The sequence below is a fragment of the Macrosteles quadrilineatus genome, unplaced genomic scaffold (assembly GCF_028750875.1).
Source record: "Macrosteles quadrilineatus isolate MER2022 unplaced genomic scaffold, UCM_ALF_1.0 Scaffold_2__2_contigs__length_208266976, whole genome shotgun sequence".
Lineage (NCBI taxonomy): Eukaryota > Metazoa > Arthropoda > Insecta > Hemiptera > Cicadellidae > Macrosteles > Macrosteles quadrilineatus.
In genome coordinates, this window is record NW_026542595.1 from 200657936 (window position 1) to 200674885 (window position 16950).

General features: G+C 30.5%; 2 protein-coding genes across 2 annotated transcripts in view; one reads left to right on the top strand and one right to left on the bottom strand.

The window, feature by feature from the left end:
• Window positions 1–4648, top strand: part of LOC128985275 (peptidoglycan recognition protein 4-like) — a 47051-nt gene extending 42403 nt beyond the window's left edge. The window contains exon 4 of the mRNA XM_054404665.1: window positions 4396–4648. Within this exon, the coding sequence (XP_054260640.1) occupies window positions 4396–4648 (253 nt within the window). The remainder of the gene's footprint in view (window positions 1–4395) is intronic.
• Window positions 4649–7189: 2541 nt separating this feature from the next.
• On the bottom strand, window positions 7190–12124 carry LOC128987928 (peptidoglycan recognition protein 1-like). Its single transcript, XM_054409030.1, has 5 exons — window positions 12075–12124; window positions 11587–11640; window positions 9845–10078; window positions 8801–8934; window positions 7190–7556 (listed from the first exon to the last, which is right to left on the bottom strand). Exons 1-5 carry the CDS (start codon window positions 12107–12109, stop codon window positions 7378–7380), a joined length of 636 nt encoding a protein of 211 aa, XP_054265005.1. The 5' UTR covers window positions 12110–12124; the 3' UTR covers window positions 7190–7377.
• Window positions 12125–16950: the final 4826 nt, after the last annotated feature.

The window sequence follows — 16950 nt, forward strand, 5'->3', positions numbered from 1 at the left end:
TTGATTGAAATATTGATTGCTTTCCGAAGGTCAAAAAGTAAAACTCAAACTAGCTATAGAATCATAAACAATTTTAGTGCAGTACCTAAAGTCAATGACTTCATATATGTAAAACATACGGGTAAGTTAATCATCAATTTAAGAATATTATTCAAATTTTAAAATAACTCCTAATTTGACTTGGCTAATGCATGTATATGTTGATCTGGCCTAATAAATGACTTATTGACTTATTAATTATTAAAAGAAATTTATAAAACATGAAAAAAGTTGTTTGTTATAATAACTACAATGAATGCTTTGCTTAAATGAATAAGTTTTCAGCCCCAGCTGTGCAGAAAGAAGGTTTTCTTTACCAACGTTCATTTGTGAGGTGGCGAGCTAAGGTTGTTAGTACTTTGTCGACACTTCTAATCAGATTACTCACTAGCGCTACACAGCTGTTACTTCTACAGATGTTTTATATACTCAAAAAATAAGCCTAGCATTTGCTATGCTTTAAAATATAGCTTTGTAATAAAACTAATACTACGATATATTATGTTATGAATACATTCAAAGTTTAATTTGCATCATCGAAATATTTATTTTTTACGCTGTTTTAAACCAAATGTTTTGTTCTTTGTAACTTTTGTTTAAAAGGATTTAAGCTTAATATTAAGAATAAAATATTAGGGTATTTTTTTAATGTGCTTGTGTTTTACTGTCGAGACTGTTTCAGGAGGTCTAAACTAGAATCAGAAACCTTTTATTTAAGGTTTGAAAATTTAAACTCAGAATTACATAAAATATAGAGTTTATAAATAAATATTAAAATAACCATTAAAAAGTGTTGGTGATTATAAATTATTCCAATTCGTGTTTAAATCTCTTAATATTATCTATTTCTTCCATAAGACTTTGTCGCAGTGATTATACTACACTACGTGAATCTATTTTTTTTTTTTTTATTAAAATGACAATCGTGTCTATATCTATCTAGAATAATGACTATAAGGCAGTCATGATCTACTATAATCCTTTTACCAATTAATAAACGTAGAATAAAAATTCCCTTTCGCCTTACATAATAAAATCCGTACATATAATTTACTCTTGGTAAAATATATCTCTGATGAATAAGGACTAAAACTAGTAATTTCTATGACAAGAAAGGAATGCACCCTTACATAAATTAAGGACATTTATAGTAATTCTAAATCTTAAATAACAGGCCAATGGAACGTTTTATTTTAAGTATACTGGTTTGTACAATGTAAGATATTGTAGTAAATTTTGCTTTGACCATTACGAAAAATGAGAGGGTTTCCTTGCGCAATGAATCCAGCTTTAAGTGAAAAGATCTGTCATCGAAACTTTTCCTCCTACTACTCCTTAATCTATGGTTGTAAAACGCAATGTAATTTAATTTTGCTGAAAAAATAGCAGTTGTTTTTCATTTAATACTTTACATACCAACTGATGATGTTTAGTAAATAGTGGTATTTAATTTAATTACTTTTAACAAATATGTAAGGAAAATAGTATAGAAAAAATTACATCGGATCTTGCATATCAAGAAAACCTACCCTAGCTGTTTACTATTTCGTCTTAAATTGTTGTAATTAGGCTTGATGGATATTGTTTCAACTTTGTAGGGATTTTTAATAGGAGATGTTTTAATAGGAGGGAGTTTTACTATCTCGTCTAGTATCTGAAAAACATTAATGATTCTAAGATACACTGTGTTCAGCTTATCTTTTTATATCTTTGGGCAGCTTAGTTCTGTTACTCAGTGACTATTTTCATAATCATTTATTGCCGAAAAACTACTAAACCAATCAATTAGTTTTAAAGTAGAGTTATGATCCAACAAAAAGGAACAATTTATGTAAAGCTTAGTAAAGGATCCGTTGAATATTGTTAAAGTAATTAATTGTTTATGATCTTTAACAAGTCAATCAAATAATATTATATGTTGAAATATGTCTTAACAGTACATTCGTATATAATTGGCTTTTATATAATTATGTTTTGTATTGTTACTAACCGGCGAAGGTATATTAAGGATTCAGACCACAATAGTAAAGCATGAAGATTTTAGCTGCGTTAACTCCACGGCTGAGAGGTCAGAAGGTTTTACCAGTCAAAAGCCCTCCTTTCCCGCCATTTATCCTTCTCTTCCCGCCATTTATCACTTCCGCTATTTATTGACTTCCTTAAGAAATTTTCCTCACGTAAAACGTTTTCAATTTGTGTGAGCCTTCTGTAATATTTTTTCTTCTCGTATTTATGTCATGTACTTTTTGTGACTTATTGCTTCTTTTTAAGCGTTGTTAAGTACCTTTTGAGTACGACTCAATTTAATGAGTTGGAACTAAATTCAGACCATAAGTACAATAGATAAGTGGGATTTAAAAATATAGATCATAAATTATTAAATTACTAAATCCAGTACTCCAAGCAAATCAGTTTTTTTTTCTTTTACTAACTGAACATTTAGTAAAAATAACATATCTGTCACAAAGTTAACATATTATTCTGGTTAAAAAAGCAATTACAACTGAATGGATCATCCCACATTCTTTTTTTACTTTCATTATGTATCATAAAAGAAATAAAAATCCAAGAACGTACAGTCAAAATTGAAAAAACATATGAAAGCATTATTTTATACAACAAAAAGTGGCCTAAGACAACCATGATTGCATGAAATAAACAACCCGTTGTGTTGTACTTAACACGAAGGTGTATTAGGTATTTATCAAAGAAAATAAATATAATTATTAACTTATTAAATTCACCCTATGTTTTTATGAATGATTGTTACGACTATATTTTACATGCATAACTATACATTTTGCATCCGTGATCGACACTTGTCATTCACACAGATCTATAACTGTCGTCAGGTCTTTACTTATTGATTTGTTTACAAAAAACTGTTTAACATTTAATACGGGCTAAAGTTTAAACAGTTTCTTAATATGTTGAAATCATACTGGCAAAGTTAAATACAGTATGTAATGTACTGTGTGCAAAATACCGCTTAAAACTGGAAAAAATATAAAATACACTAGATGTTTAGGAATTAAATTGCTATACAGTATTGCCATTCTAAATCAATAAATTAATAGTATTAAATTTTACCAGAATGGACGAGTCCACTGATCGTCAGGTAGTCCACCCTTAAGGAAATGAGAAACTATATACTACTATAGACAAGTATATATTTATAAATGAAGCCTACACTCTACCATGCAATGAACCAGATACATTAAAATTGTGTTTAAATGACGTAGGTATTAAGATACATGACAAATGCTTAGTATTTTTTCATATACTGAGCGTTGTGAACCAACGTAAAAAATTAAAATCTTCCGAAGCTATAAACGTTTTATTTCCTTACTATCTTTTTCGTAATCTTATTTACTGGACATATGTTTTTGAACACGTAAGACCTTAAATGTATGTACATTTTTGGATTATTAAAATATTTATACACCAAATATACCTGAATGAGTCATGGCTGATTAAAATGTCAGTAAATATGTTTTATCAGAACAATTACGAACTACAACTCGTTTGATAACCCTCATAAGTGTAAGTATTTTCTTTGTTTATTTTTTTTAGTTTGTTTCGGTATTAACAGTTAAAATGTTTGAAGTTCCGTTAAAGTCCGTTAAGTGGATAATGACCAAACTTCATGTGCAATTTAGTAATACAATTCAGTAAAAATTTTGGTTGAAAAAGGTGTTACAATGATTTTGTTGTGAATAAGTTAGAGAAAACATCATCCTAATAACAATGTCGGTGTAAGTTAAATTAAAACCTTCTTATGCATTACATTTTTTATATATTTACTATTATAGACTAGGAATTAAGTTTTGTTTCAACTTTTTGTTACATTTTTTGCACGCCACAATGTGTGAATGTCATCTGTTTATGAACTGACTTTTAAGCACGGTGAATCTTTGTAATGGGGGTTACGTTGCATGCAAACTACATTTATTTTTACAGGAAGTTAAACTTATTTTATTATTTTTAGTTCTCATTATTTCTGTTTTAAATCCTAAAATTTTATCTCTTGCTTTTCATCCCGTAAATTTATTAAAGTATAAAATTTAAATAGACATTTTTTAGATCAATTTAAAATCATCAATACTTAGATTTATACTTTTCCTTGGATGATCTATTAATCATTAAATTGCAAAAAGGTACAAGAGTGAAAAGAAAAAAATAATGCTTAGGTGATTCAAAAGTGTCCTATCAAGTGATTTACTCGGTATTAATGTTTATAAAATATAATAATACGGTGAGAATAATTGCAAACCAAAATAACATTGTTCAGCACTTAAATACGAGTGCAGATTTTTTTTCGAACAACTAATATATATTAAACTGTGTTTTTGCTAGACCAGTTTCATTCATCCAGAAGCTTGGCAGAGGAGATTTGGAGTATGTTCCCAGAGAAGGTTGGGGTGGACTTGATGGTCAAAACTACGTCAAAGAAAGTATCCAACTGACTCCTATATCCCATGTGAGGATAGTATCCACAGGAGAGCGTGAGGATAGGTGCAGCAATGTATCCGAGTGTGCACAGGTCCTCCGCAGGATACAGAAGTACCATATGAAGTTTTGCGGCCTTGAAGACATCGCTTACAAGTAAACCATCCAGCAAATATTTAAAATTTAAACAAAATATAAGATCATTGTTTGGGGTTATAGAAATTTAATCATGTGTCAGCATCATAAAATAATATGAATTTTATTTACGGAATGAATAGCTCTACACTAAGTTATTTTCCTCAAGTTGTCGTTTGTTCGGTGAAAATTTACCTCAAAATAATTTAATAAGTGTTGTTTTCAAATTATATAAATCGCTATCCATAGCACGTTCCACTCATGTATGTTAATGTTATTTCGTACTCCTGCTGCATTTATTGACTATGTAACCCAAAATTGTATAGTTATATCAAGACAACTCATTTTTCTGTATCTTAATCAAACCGTTACATCTTCATGACACTGAATACAATGTCAAACGAGAGATTTAATTTCCAATTAAATATTAATAAAGTATGATACGTAGTGATTTCTATTATTTCAAATAATAAATCAATGAAAGAAATGCATAGTATATAATTTTAAAAATATTAATATGGCCAAGGTTTTGTATAATCTACTAGTGTTATTTAAGTAGATCCTTAAAATACAATTACTTTGGTACACTAAAGCGGATGCTAAGAAATCTAATTTCAATAATTTTAAATTTGTGGGACACATCAGTTCTTTACTATGTCTTCTATTATTATTTAACTTTGACAGGTTTTTAGCCTCAGAAAACGTATCACGAGACCTTCCTCATAGCAATGTTAAATAACCTTTGTACATAAAATATTTTTCTTTGATGTATATTTTTGTTACGGCTTCAACTAAACATTTTCAATTGTTATTTTCTTAGCTACATGATAGGGGGAGATGGCAGGGTATATGAGGGAAGGACATGGAATTATCTACCTTACAGGTCTGCAGAATATTGTGACCACTTGAGAAAGTCTGTAGTCGACATAGCGTATTTGGGCGACTTCAACAAAGGTTAGTACATTGATAGTATTTCAGCAAAGGTTCGCTATATTCATTAAGAATGGTTGAGTGATGTAAAATGTGAAACATTGCCAAGCTGTAATCAAAATATAAGAAGGATGATTATACTCAATTGCATGTCCACCGTGCAATTTATTTCTTTTGGAAGTGACGTGCTATCAACATTACTAGTCCCGGCTCGTGAAATGTATTTGCGGATCTTATGAAATTATTCAGTGAATTCTATTCATTTTTGTACTTTGATTTTATTAAGATCGCTTATATTTCAGAAAATTATTTGGATATGGACTTTGAACTTAAAAAAGCGTAAGGAGTTGTAAAAGGTTGGTAAAGCGTGTCGTTCAATGTTATTTTAGGGGGGTTGAGTAACCAAAACTGCCTTTAAGCTGACCAAGCATAATAAATATGGCTTATGGTCACTTAGAAAATAATGGACGTGAAATAAAGTATAAAAAAAATTTCATTTGGTTACGAAAAGCTTTTCTAAACTGTTAGAGAGTTAACATGGTTTTTATAGATGCTTATATTTTTTATGAAAAAATATTCTATTATTACGATTTATCCAAATCTACGTTATTAAGGATACCAAGGTTTGCTTCATAACTGTATCATTTTACAGTCGGTTTGTTAAAAAATGAGTATTCTCTACATCAACAAAATATTTATCAATATTAAGAGAACAACTCGAACGATAACAAAAATGCGTAACAACAAAGGAATTAACTGTACAAATATTAAGGCAATTAAGAGTAAGATTTTAGTTTTTGGAACCTGGCGTTAGAATCCAAAATCGAATTCTTACCGGGTTTTCAGACGCAACATACTTGATCAAATTTACGTTTACATTTGTTTCTTTTCACTAGGTCTATTGATTATTTCTGTTATTTATCTTATTCCCCACAGTTTTGCAGCACAGACTAATACAAACACAAAGAAAACATTGTAAATAAAAATAAAACTAACACGAATTATTAACATTGAATTGGCGAACCTTTGGTAACTAAATCTTTGTGCAGTCGATAAAAAAACCTTCAAACTTAGGTAAATTAATTGTATTCTTTTGAAAGTTAGATAAGCTTAGTTAACAGGTATATTATAAATAATATTATTGTTCGATTTAATTAATTCTTTTCCAAATAATATAGTTAGTTTATGAGTAGTGTGTAAGTATATATACTACTTACTACTTAATTAATAGTATATAACTAGTTATAGGTAGTTAGTATACAGATAGTTTGTTTATAATATGTTTTGTTTGGACAGTTAGTTAAAAAAAACTTCTAAAAAGTTTTGTTATGATAAACTTTAACACCTAATGATACTAAAAGCAATAAATTTATAACCACAATATAAATTTTGTTTAAATTTATATTTATACAAGTACACGATAATTTTTTTATTTTTTAATTTGTAGCCTATTAAATTTGTATTTGTTTGGTGTATTTCAGTTTCAACTCCTCCAGATGATTATCAAGCAACTTTGAAATTATTCATCAAATATTCTATTGTTGATAAAAATATTAAGCCCGATTATACAGAATATCAAGATTTCTTAGAAGATTCTCAGGAGTAAACGTATGATTTGTTGTACAGACAAAACTAATATTTCTTCAATTGTTTTTAATAAACATGTATAAAGCAAAACCCCCACAACCACCCTTTCTTAAAACAATAACTTGCAGGTACATATTTGAAGGTTTGTATATTCTTAGAGAATGTCTTTTTCTTCCAACTCGCTGGATGGCTTTGAAATAAAATAGTATTTAAATTTTAAGTTTAAATGTCGTGTTTTTATCTTGTCGTGTGAGGTCTAAACCATCTATTGAGCTTTCTTGGCTTTCTGAAGTAGTCGAACACCTTGTCTTGGTAGTCATATTCAGCGTGGTATTCTGGGTGTATGAAGCCCATCTTTACTCCATATCTTAGCAGCATACTTGCTGTACCACGACAGGCCCACGGCTCCTTGTGTTCTGGAAGATTTAAAACATTCTTTGACAATTTCAAAACAAAAATACAGAAACATGACAAGGATACAAAAAGTATTTGTTTTTAAAATTATTTATGCTACTTTAGTATTATACCGACCACACCACGATACATTGACTTCCAAATAAAGTTTTTATTAGTTTATATAACAAAATATTCCTTACCTAACCTAAAACATAGTCCACCCTAAGGTTAGGTTAGGTTAAGGTGTGATCGGTATAATACCAAAGTAACTTATTTATATTCTATTGTATAACCACACTTTCACTATAACCATATAAATGGGGTTTCCACAAATTAAAGATTTACTAAAAAAAAAAATAACACAAATAGTATTCTTAGTATAGAGACAACTATCTAAGTCTGATGAAAATTGCTTATCTGACAGAGTAGCCTAGCATTTAAATTTACCCCCTTATACAAGAACATTGGTGGTTAGACCATAATACTAATTTAAAAGTTTATCAATTAATTTTCTAGACCTTTACTTCACTAGTAACGCATTTTGCCTCCTTTTAAAAGACATTAATTGTTTTAAGGAAATTAGTTTGTTTCCTAGTAATCAACATTGTTTGTGGGCAATGAACCTAAAAATAAGCAAATCATTTCCAACAATACTATTATTTCCATAAACTAAAACTGTACTGTACGCCAAAAAACAGGTTATTTTGTTAACTCGTCTATATTTATAATGACGAGTTAAGCCTGACAAAATGTATTTTTCTATTTTGGATTTTAAATATAAAAAATGTACACCCATTTCTATCTTGGTTCTCGTAAATAGATTTTTCCCCCTTTTTCATATTCCTAGCAACTATTATTAAACAGAACAATACAGTACACTAAAATATTTGCTTGCTTAGCCTCAAGAACAATGAGAGTATCCAAACTTATTTTATCGAGAACTTTTTAATGACCTTATTTACAGTATATAATATTATCCGTTACTACCCTAATAAAACAAATCGTATTACTAAATATGCCGAATTAGACAATCACTATCTAATATGTTGCACTTGAAAACCATTTTCTGTAAAGTTTCATTGCACATTAAACAATCAATTAGCTACATACAAATGGCTATTTTTAGAGAGGGTTGGGTAGGTTCTACTCCAAGCCACATGAACCTGTCGATATTCAATAGAACAATAGGGGAAGAGTAAATATTGTATGTATGTTTCAATAAACACATTGTTAACAAATATTAGTATTCTATTCTTGTACTTACTGCTGTCGTATTTTCCAATGAATGCAAACTCCAAATAATTTCCCATGAGCTCTGGAGCGAATAACCTGTCTCTATGGGGTTCTAACGTCCACCCCCTTCCTTCGTAGACTCGACCATCGGCTCCAATCATAAAACTGCCAATCAGAAATTTGCATTCAGATTAGAAAACAAAATAATTAAAGGTATTATAATAGTGTAGTGTTGCATACACCAGCTGTTATGTTTGCGAATAGGTTTAGTTACATGGATTTGCCAGATAAGGATGATTTAGTTACAGAAGTTCTTCAAATAATCAAAGTTAGGGCTGGTAAGATATTTCTACTAATCAATTTATCGAGCGATTTTCGTGTGCATATTTGATAGTAGTATAGTATTTAGGCAATATATTTAATCAATACTTAACTTTAATCAAATATGGAACATGATTATTATTGATTACACCTTGCAAGAAAATTATTCAAAAGCTTTTCAAATTGTAGCAGTTGTTCAATTCACAATAACAAATTGTTTAATTTTTTACTTTAAATGGAAGAAATAAATTAAAATCTGTTCTGTTATGAAAAAAATTAACAAAAGCTTCGAGTTTAGTTTGATTTCACTTTACATTTTTACATTGTAAAGGGTAGCTACAACTCTCTCCGCTAACAAAGTCTTATATTAAATATTACTTTTTACAAACTTTAGTGTGTTTTTATAAAACAAGTTGTAGTAGAATATTTAACTCATTCTCCAATCTCAACTGTTTAAGTTACACAACTTGACCCAAATGCACATAATACAAAATAGTCTTACTAATAACCTTTTTTTCTATTAATAAGACCAATTAATTGATAAACCATGTTTCTTGTTATTTTTTTATTCAAAATTTAAGTATAGTTTTTGTTTAACACACAATTTCTTCCTTAATAAACTCAAATGTTTCTCAAAATGAGGAACCATCAAATGTTATTCATCCAAAATAGGTAGATTTCACTTACCTCGAACTTGAGTGTATTCTTCCTCTTACAAATAACTAAACAACAAATAAATTCACATCCAACTCACTTGAAAGGAACATCGTCGATCCCTTTCTGCCTCTTCGTCACAGTTCTGATCTTCTTGAGTGCCTTGCAGCATTTGTCGAATGTTTTGCAAGGTTGGCCACCTGTTATTGTTATGCGCACCAGAGTTGCAGGGGTTGGTAGTACTGGAGTCTCTGGTATGGGAGGTGCCTGCCAGGCCCATCTAGGGATCATCTCCATACCTTCATCCCCCACCACTTGGCTGTACTTACAGGGGCTGAAAAATTAAATAAATCATATATAGATTTACTTTAGATATAATATAGGGGTGTACTCAGTGATCCTAGTTTTATTTATTGTATTTTTGAAAACATGAGACGTGGTCGTTGCCCCCAAGTGGTTCACACTAATGAAGATTAAAAACACCTTCAGTCGTTTGAATAAATGTTAGTAGTTTTTCAGGATATTTTTCGTTTGAGGATATTTCGTTTGGACCCAGGTTTCAGGATATGTTTGTCCTACATCAAGCAACAGTGAACGTTGGACGTTGTTGTGTAAAAATTACATATACTTCACAAGCTACAGACATGAGCCATGGAAACAAACAAGTTATAAATTAAGACCTAAGGCTTGGTTACATATTTTTTTCTAATACGTGCTTATAAATTTAGATAAATATCGATCGGCGAATGTTTAATTTGTTTGTGTTGAGTTTCATTTGATTTGTTGAGTTTCATTCTTACAACATTAAGACTATATAAATTTTCAACCCATTATTCTAATATAGGTCACAAAAACACGAAGTTTTTTTTACTGCTTCATTGAAACTAATAAAACTTATGCAACGTTCATCCACTTAAAAGACCAGATCAGCTTTTTAATGGAACGACAGCTCAAGGTGGGATCTGAACCACTGGACCACGGCATTATCTTGACATCAGCAAGACATTTCTGGACTTTAGCTTGATATTTGCTAAACATTAGTTACAGATTTACTAGACATAAGCTAAACACTAGCCATACATTGCTAAACATTAGCTAGACATTTGCGAGACATGTGCTAGACATTAGCTAGTTATTACCTAGGCATTAGCTATATATTATCCAAGTATTAGTTATACATTAGCTAGATATTAACTTGGCAATAGCTGGACCTTTGTTAAGAATTAATTAGACATTAGCCAGACATTGCTATATATGAGCTAGACATTTCCTAGACATGTGCTAGAAAAGAGCTAGACATGAGCTAGTTATTATCGAGGCATTAGCTAGACATTATTTAGGCGTTAGACATTACCTAGAAATTATCTTGGCATTAGCTGGACATTTGTTAAGCATTATGCCAGTAGAATATTATTACCCATAGGTTTTATGACTGTGGGACGGATCATAATAAAGAATGACATTTTCATACCTGGATACATTGACTTTTACTGACCTAAATTGTTAATGTACTTTTACCAGTGCAAAAAGTTGTGTTTAGGGAGTTATGTTTATCAGACAGCATTCTAACGTAGTCAAACGTGTTGAATTTTCTATGGAATTCTATAGATTTGTGCCCCAGTTTTAAATGTAACTATTTTGCACTAAAAACTATAAAATAATTATAAAACTGTGCCCTTTTTTAAAGAATATTATTTAATGATAGTTTAATGAAATTTGAACTAATCATCATTAAATTGTACTACTAAACTTGGATACACGAACAACGTAAAATGATTCAATATCACATTTCATTTTTGATTATTGTTTATATGGTACATTTTCATAATGATGCAGACTTACCCATCTTTTTCTTCTGGCTGTTGGACGTAGGTAACTGTCAATAGCTTTCTGTCACTGAAATTAATAATTCAGCAATAACAAAACTGTCCTCTAATTTAACCTATGCTATATTAAGAAACAAGTGTTCATGTAAAATTTCTCGATTTCTCTATGTTCTCTATTTACTCATCCATGTTTCGATATTTTTTTCCTTTCTGTACAGCTATCAATACCGGCTATAAAGTAAATGTAAACTTAATGCTCTAGAACAAATATTTTGAAAAAAAAACTGAAGCCACACATGAAATTATTACCGAACTGATAAATACAACAGTTGTGCAGAAGAGAGATTTTATAGATTTCTATCATTCGTCCAAAGCTACAAGTTTGCAAACATATTTCATCTTAATAACAACATATAATTTTGGATTAATAATCAAAATCCAACTTTTTAAAGACAATAATAATTTTGTTTTCAATGTCAAAAAAAGAAAAACAATCTCTCATACCATTTAGATGATTCTGTTCCTAAATAGCACGTCATGGTAGCTAATGTAATTCCCTGTGTAAAATTAGATATTTATTAAATATAATCATTCCTTTGAATTAATTCATATATACATTTACATTTTAGTTAGGTTAAGAACCACTGAAGTTACCCACTTATTTAAAAATAAGAGATAACTTATCTTTAAATGTGTTTCTATTATACTATCAGAATATTCATGAGATATTATAATTATTTTCAACTCAGTAAATTTATAAAAAATCTGTTTGGTTATTGAGTAGTGTCGTATGTGTTTAGTGGTACGGTTACCTTTGACTATTTAGATAGTCAATGGTGTTACGTTACCAATAGAATAAATACTTCTATTCCTTAATCCTAGTCACTTTTGATCAGTGGATTGCAGAGGTTATTAGTGACTAGTACTTAGTATTCCCGAGTATTTAGTTTAACAGTGGGCGAAGGAGGTGGTTTAATGGTAGAGCAAGGAGCTTCGGAGCCTGAGTTTCTGGGTTCAAATCCAGCCAATCACCAATGAATGTTATTCATGTGATAGTGCCACAATTCTCTAGGACTAGCCTAAAGTGATGTGTAAACCCGGTTTGGGCTAGAACCTAGCGTGCTAGAAGTTAAAAATGGGACATAAGTAAAAGAAATAAAAAATAATAACAAAGAAGGTATTTAGTTATATATTAAACTACACTAAGAGTACACTTAAAAGACACGTTGGGTAAATAAAAAAGATAATACCATGTAAAAAATAATTTTAAATAATAGTAAGTAACCGTATTTTTTGGCAAAGTATCAGTAGTTTAATCTGAATTAATTAAATAAAAAATCTGTGTTAAATCGAATCTAGCTTTTGCACAAAAAGGACAACCTAGGCCTACTATAGGGTAGAGTAGTGCTGGATGAGTATTAGAAGCCTTTGTAAAAAAACCTTTAGTCAAATATCTCAAACACAAACATAAGAAGACGAATCCAATTTCCTGCCGAGTTTCCTACACTAAAGTCAATGTCTCTGGCCTCATGTAAGGACAGTAGAAACTTTATAACAATTATCTTGAGGCAATTTTAAACTAAGACTTTCTATCAAGGTTAAATTCTCATTAAATTTTGTAAGACATGTAAGAGTGGTATAAATTCAAGGCTATTTTAAAACGAAACTTGTTATTGAGGATCTTAACACTATACTGAGGCCCCACACTTTATGGACCGGGTGAGACATTATAATAGCTGCTTGATGACATCGTTTGGAGCGAAGCAGGTTGTAGCTGAATTGTTGACTGAAGGTTGTTGGCACTTAAACACTAATTTATTTAAAATTTCAACCAATTGGAAAGTTTCGGTAGCGAATATCGAGTTTTCCGCTAGTTAGCATATAAGTTAATTCAATAAATAAACGAAAAATAAACCTAAAAACCAATAGTGAGAATCAAAATTAAATTGAAACATTTTACATGGCCAACAATTTGAGAAATTCCCAATAACTCATTCATGATTTTAGGATCTTATATTTTATTAAAAGAAGTTCTTACACATTAAATGATCTACAACATAAAGCACATTTAGATTTCAAGTGAAGTAGCTGTAGTATTCAAGAGGCTTTCTTGGATTTTCTATAGCTCTTCTTTCATCAGCTCTTCGTTTTTCAGCGGCAATTTTTTCCTCAAAAGTTTGTTCTATAATTACGTTCTCCCCAGATCCTCCCAAATGCGCGTATCTTGTTATCAACTCATAATCAGCTTTTAAAAACTCTAACTCAACTCCAAGCTTGAGGAAAGCTTGACATGTTCTCAGCATGAGTGGAGGAGGAGGCTCCCCTGAAACGTGTACGATAAAATAGTTCTAAAATAAATTGTGATTGATCTGATCGAGAAGTATTTAATTAATTGACAAAAGTAAGTGCTTAGTGTATGATTTATTAGATTGTAGTCCATGTGGCTGATGAGTATAATTTTGGTAAATTCTTGAATATACAAAATTAAAATGAGTCATGTGTGTTAAATTTTCATACATCATCGTTTTGGATTTTAGGTATAAAAAAATACACAAAATCCATTTAAGAACAAATTTGAATTTATGAACAGTCGGCTAGTAAAGGGTTTTAAAATAGTTTACGGTACCTGCTTAGCAGTAATACTTTGTTGCTGTTTTGAAACTAGTTTTGGTCATTTTGAACCATAATCATTCACAACGCTGTCAGGTGATAGCTTCACTTGAAGAACGTTAATAGAGTTCATTAAATAAAACATGCACGAGACACGAACGAGACTCGAAAACATAAAATAAACATACGGCTACAAAAAACACAAAACACACGAAGAAACAATGACGAAAACTAACGTGACCGTGCTGAAGTTAAGTTTTGCCAAAACTTTCAACCAGAAAGTACAGAAAATATGTCAATTTAAACTTGTACACTTACATATTTATGTATTTACATATTTACACTTAATTTTACTCACCAGTCGGCGTAAATACATGTAAAAGATGGTATGTGGGGACCAATTTCTATTATACACTCCAATTATCATATGATGTTGGTCGGTATGGAGTGTCCAATCGAATTCAATCACCACTTTCCATCTTTTATATATATTTACCGTCTTGTGAGTAAACAGTATATACGTAAAAGAATGCTATTACAAGTGTAATTTGACTAGTTTTTGTACTTTCAGGTAATTAACTAACACTTACAATCCTGATCACAAAGTTATTCAAACTCTATAGTCTAGTCTAGACCTGTATTGAGATTAAATGTGAACATTTAACATTAATACGCTGTCTTTATTAAAAGGTTAATCATTACTTTAAAACGATTCAGATTTTACAAACATTTCTTACTAAGCACCTTGTAGCAGTATCACTCTTACTTGTAACAGTCGTATTGAACCAATGTTGTTTTGGTGAGCATGACTATGGCGTGCATAAATTTGTTCTATTTAAGCCAAACACATTAAAAGTCGTAATACACTTAGTTTGCTGCAACCGGAGTATTTACTACTGTATTATTTTAGAAAATGTAAACACAATTTTTGTATTTGATACGGTACAAAAAAAAAACTCTTCAGAATGTGAGAAGCTAGTTAAAATAGCTGGTAAATTAATATAAGTTTCGTCCTTGTATAAGGTTTATAAAGTGATAAATTTAAGACCTATAGTTGATACTCACATTTATATCTACCGATGAATGCGACCTCCAGACAGTCGTCTCCTATGTGGTCCAACCTTTCATCCCTCTCGGCTTGTTTTTCCCATCCCCGACCTTCGTAGACTCTACCGTCCGGGCCTATCAGGAAACTGCGAAATGTTAAATCACCCTCCAGGGAAAGAGGAACCGATAGGCACAAGTTATGTAGGAATATGGATCCACTTATTATACGTAAGAAAAAACTCTCTTAACCTCTGTTCTAGAGTACTATTTGACCGTAATATTAACACGAACAGAACTGAAATAAATTAAAACGTCAGTTGGTGAGCCTAAATTACCTTATAACATTTCTCATTGAGGGTACAAAAATCTACTCTCTATGATTGGTATTTTTATAACCACTCTCTCTCTCTCTCTCTTTTGATTTACCATAACCAAATAAGACCTTTTAAGGTTGCCAAGCTATTAGAGAGGGTTTTTTTTGTAAAAATCAATGATTCTTTGCATTATTTTGAATGTACAAAAAATTGATTTCTTATTAATAGTTAAGTTATATCAACTTACAAATTTTATTAGTCCCTATTATAAATCTTTATATAAAAAATATGAAAGAGACAATATTTATACGTTAAAAATACAAAAAGTGGTAATGTATATTATAGTAGTATTATTAATTTACGTTTTGTATGTGGCAGTTTTTAATATCCCTTTTGACTATTGTACGTTTAGTGTAGTCAGTATCAAACTGTAAAATAGTCACCCATTGTATTTTCTAGATTCTGATTTATTCATAACTGTCATACACAGGCCCTCATGATGGCTGTCACATACAATATAGTCGTTTAACTATAATCATGGTGCTAATGCAACTCAGCTATAGTATAATCACTAACAGAAGTGACTTAATTGGTGCAATCACATGTTCTAATCGTGTAATACAGCGTGTACTTGACAGGGCTTTACACTATAATTAATTGGTCAATTCTAGGCCAACAAGGTATTTAATTATCAGATAATTTTCATATATTTCATTGATTGAGAGAGTTACTCGAAATTATAATTAGTGTATATCACATAATTTAATTAGATAAATCTAAACTTAAATATCTTTTTATTTTTAAATTGATTAATTACTTTGTGTTCTTTTGTATAGTTAAAAATTGATTTAGAGTTTTCATTTAAAGGAATACAACATTCACGTTTACTTCAACATCTATAAATGCAGGGAAGCAAGCTTGTCTGGTAGAGCCCGAGGTCTTGGGTTCAAATCAAATATTAAAATATTTCCATGTTAAAATAGTTTCGGGCTAAAACACAGTTTTCTAGGATATGAAGGTGGGGGAAAAAATATGCAATACGATTTATTTGTTTCCAAACGATGAAAAGTGTATGTATTCTATGTATTGCATGATTTTCCGTTGATATGCAACTCGAGCCTTTGCATGAGGGGAAAGCAAGGACTTAGCCTTTACATACAAGCAGTAACAATAAATATAAATTGTGAATAAATTAATTTGTAGGACTTTAACCCACAGCATTACTGTCTGGGATTTGAGGACTTCCACGTTTACAGATGAACTATAGATTCATACATTGAATCAACACAAAACATCATAGATTTTCCACCCCTTAAACTCTTACTGGTCTTAGATTTGACGAGATATATATGTATATTTTTTTGGGGGGGAGGGGAGTTAAAAATGCATACACATACTGAGATACTCAA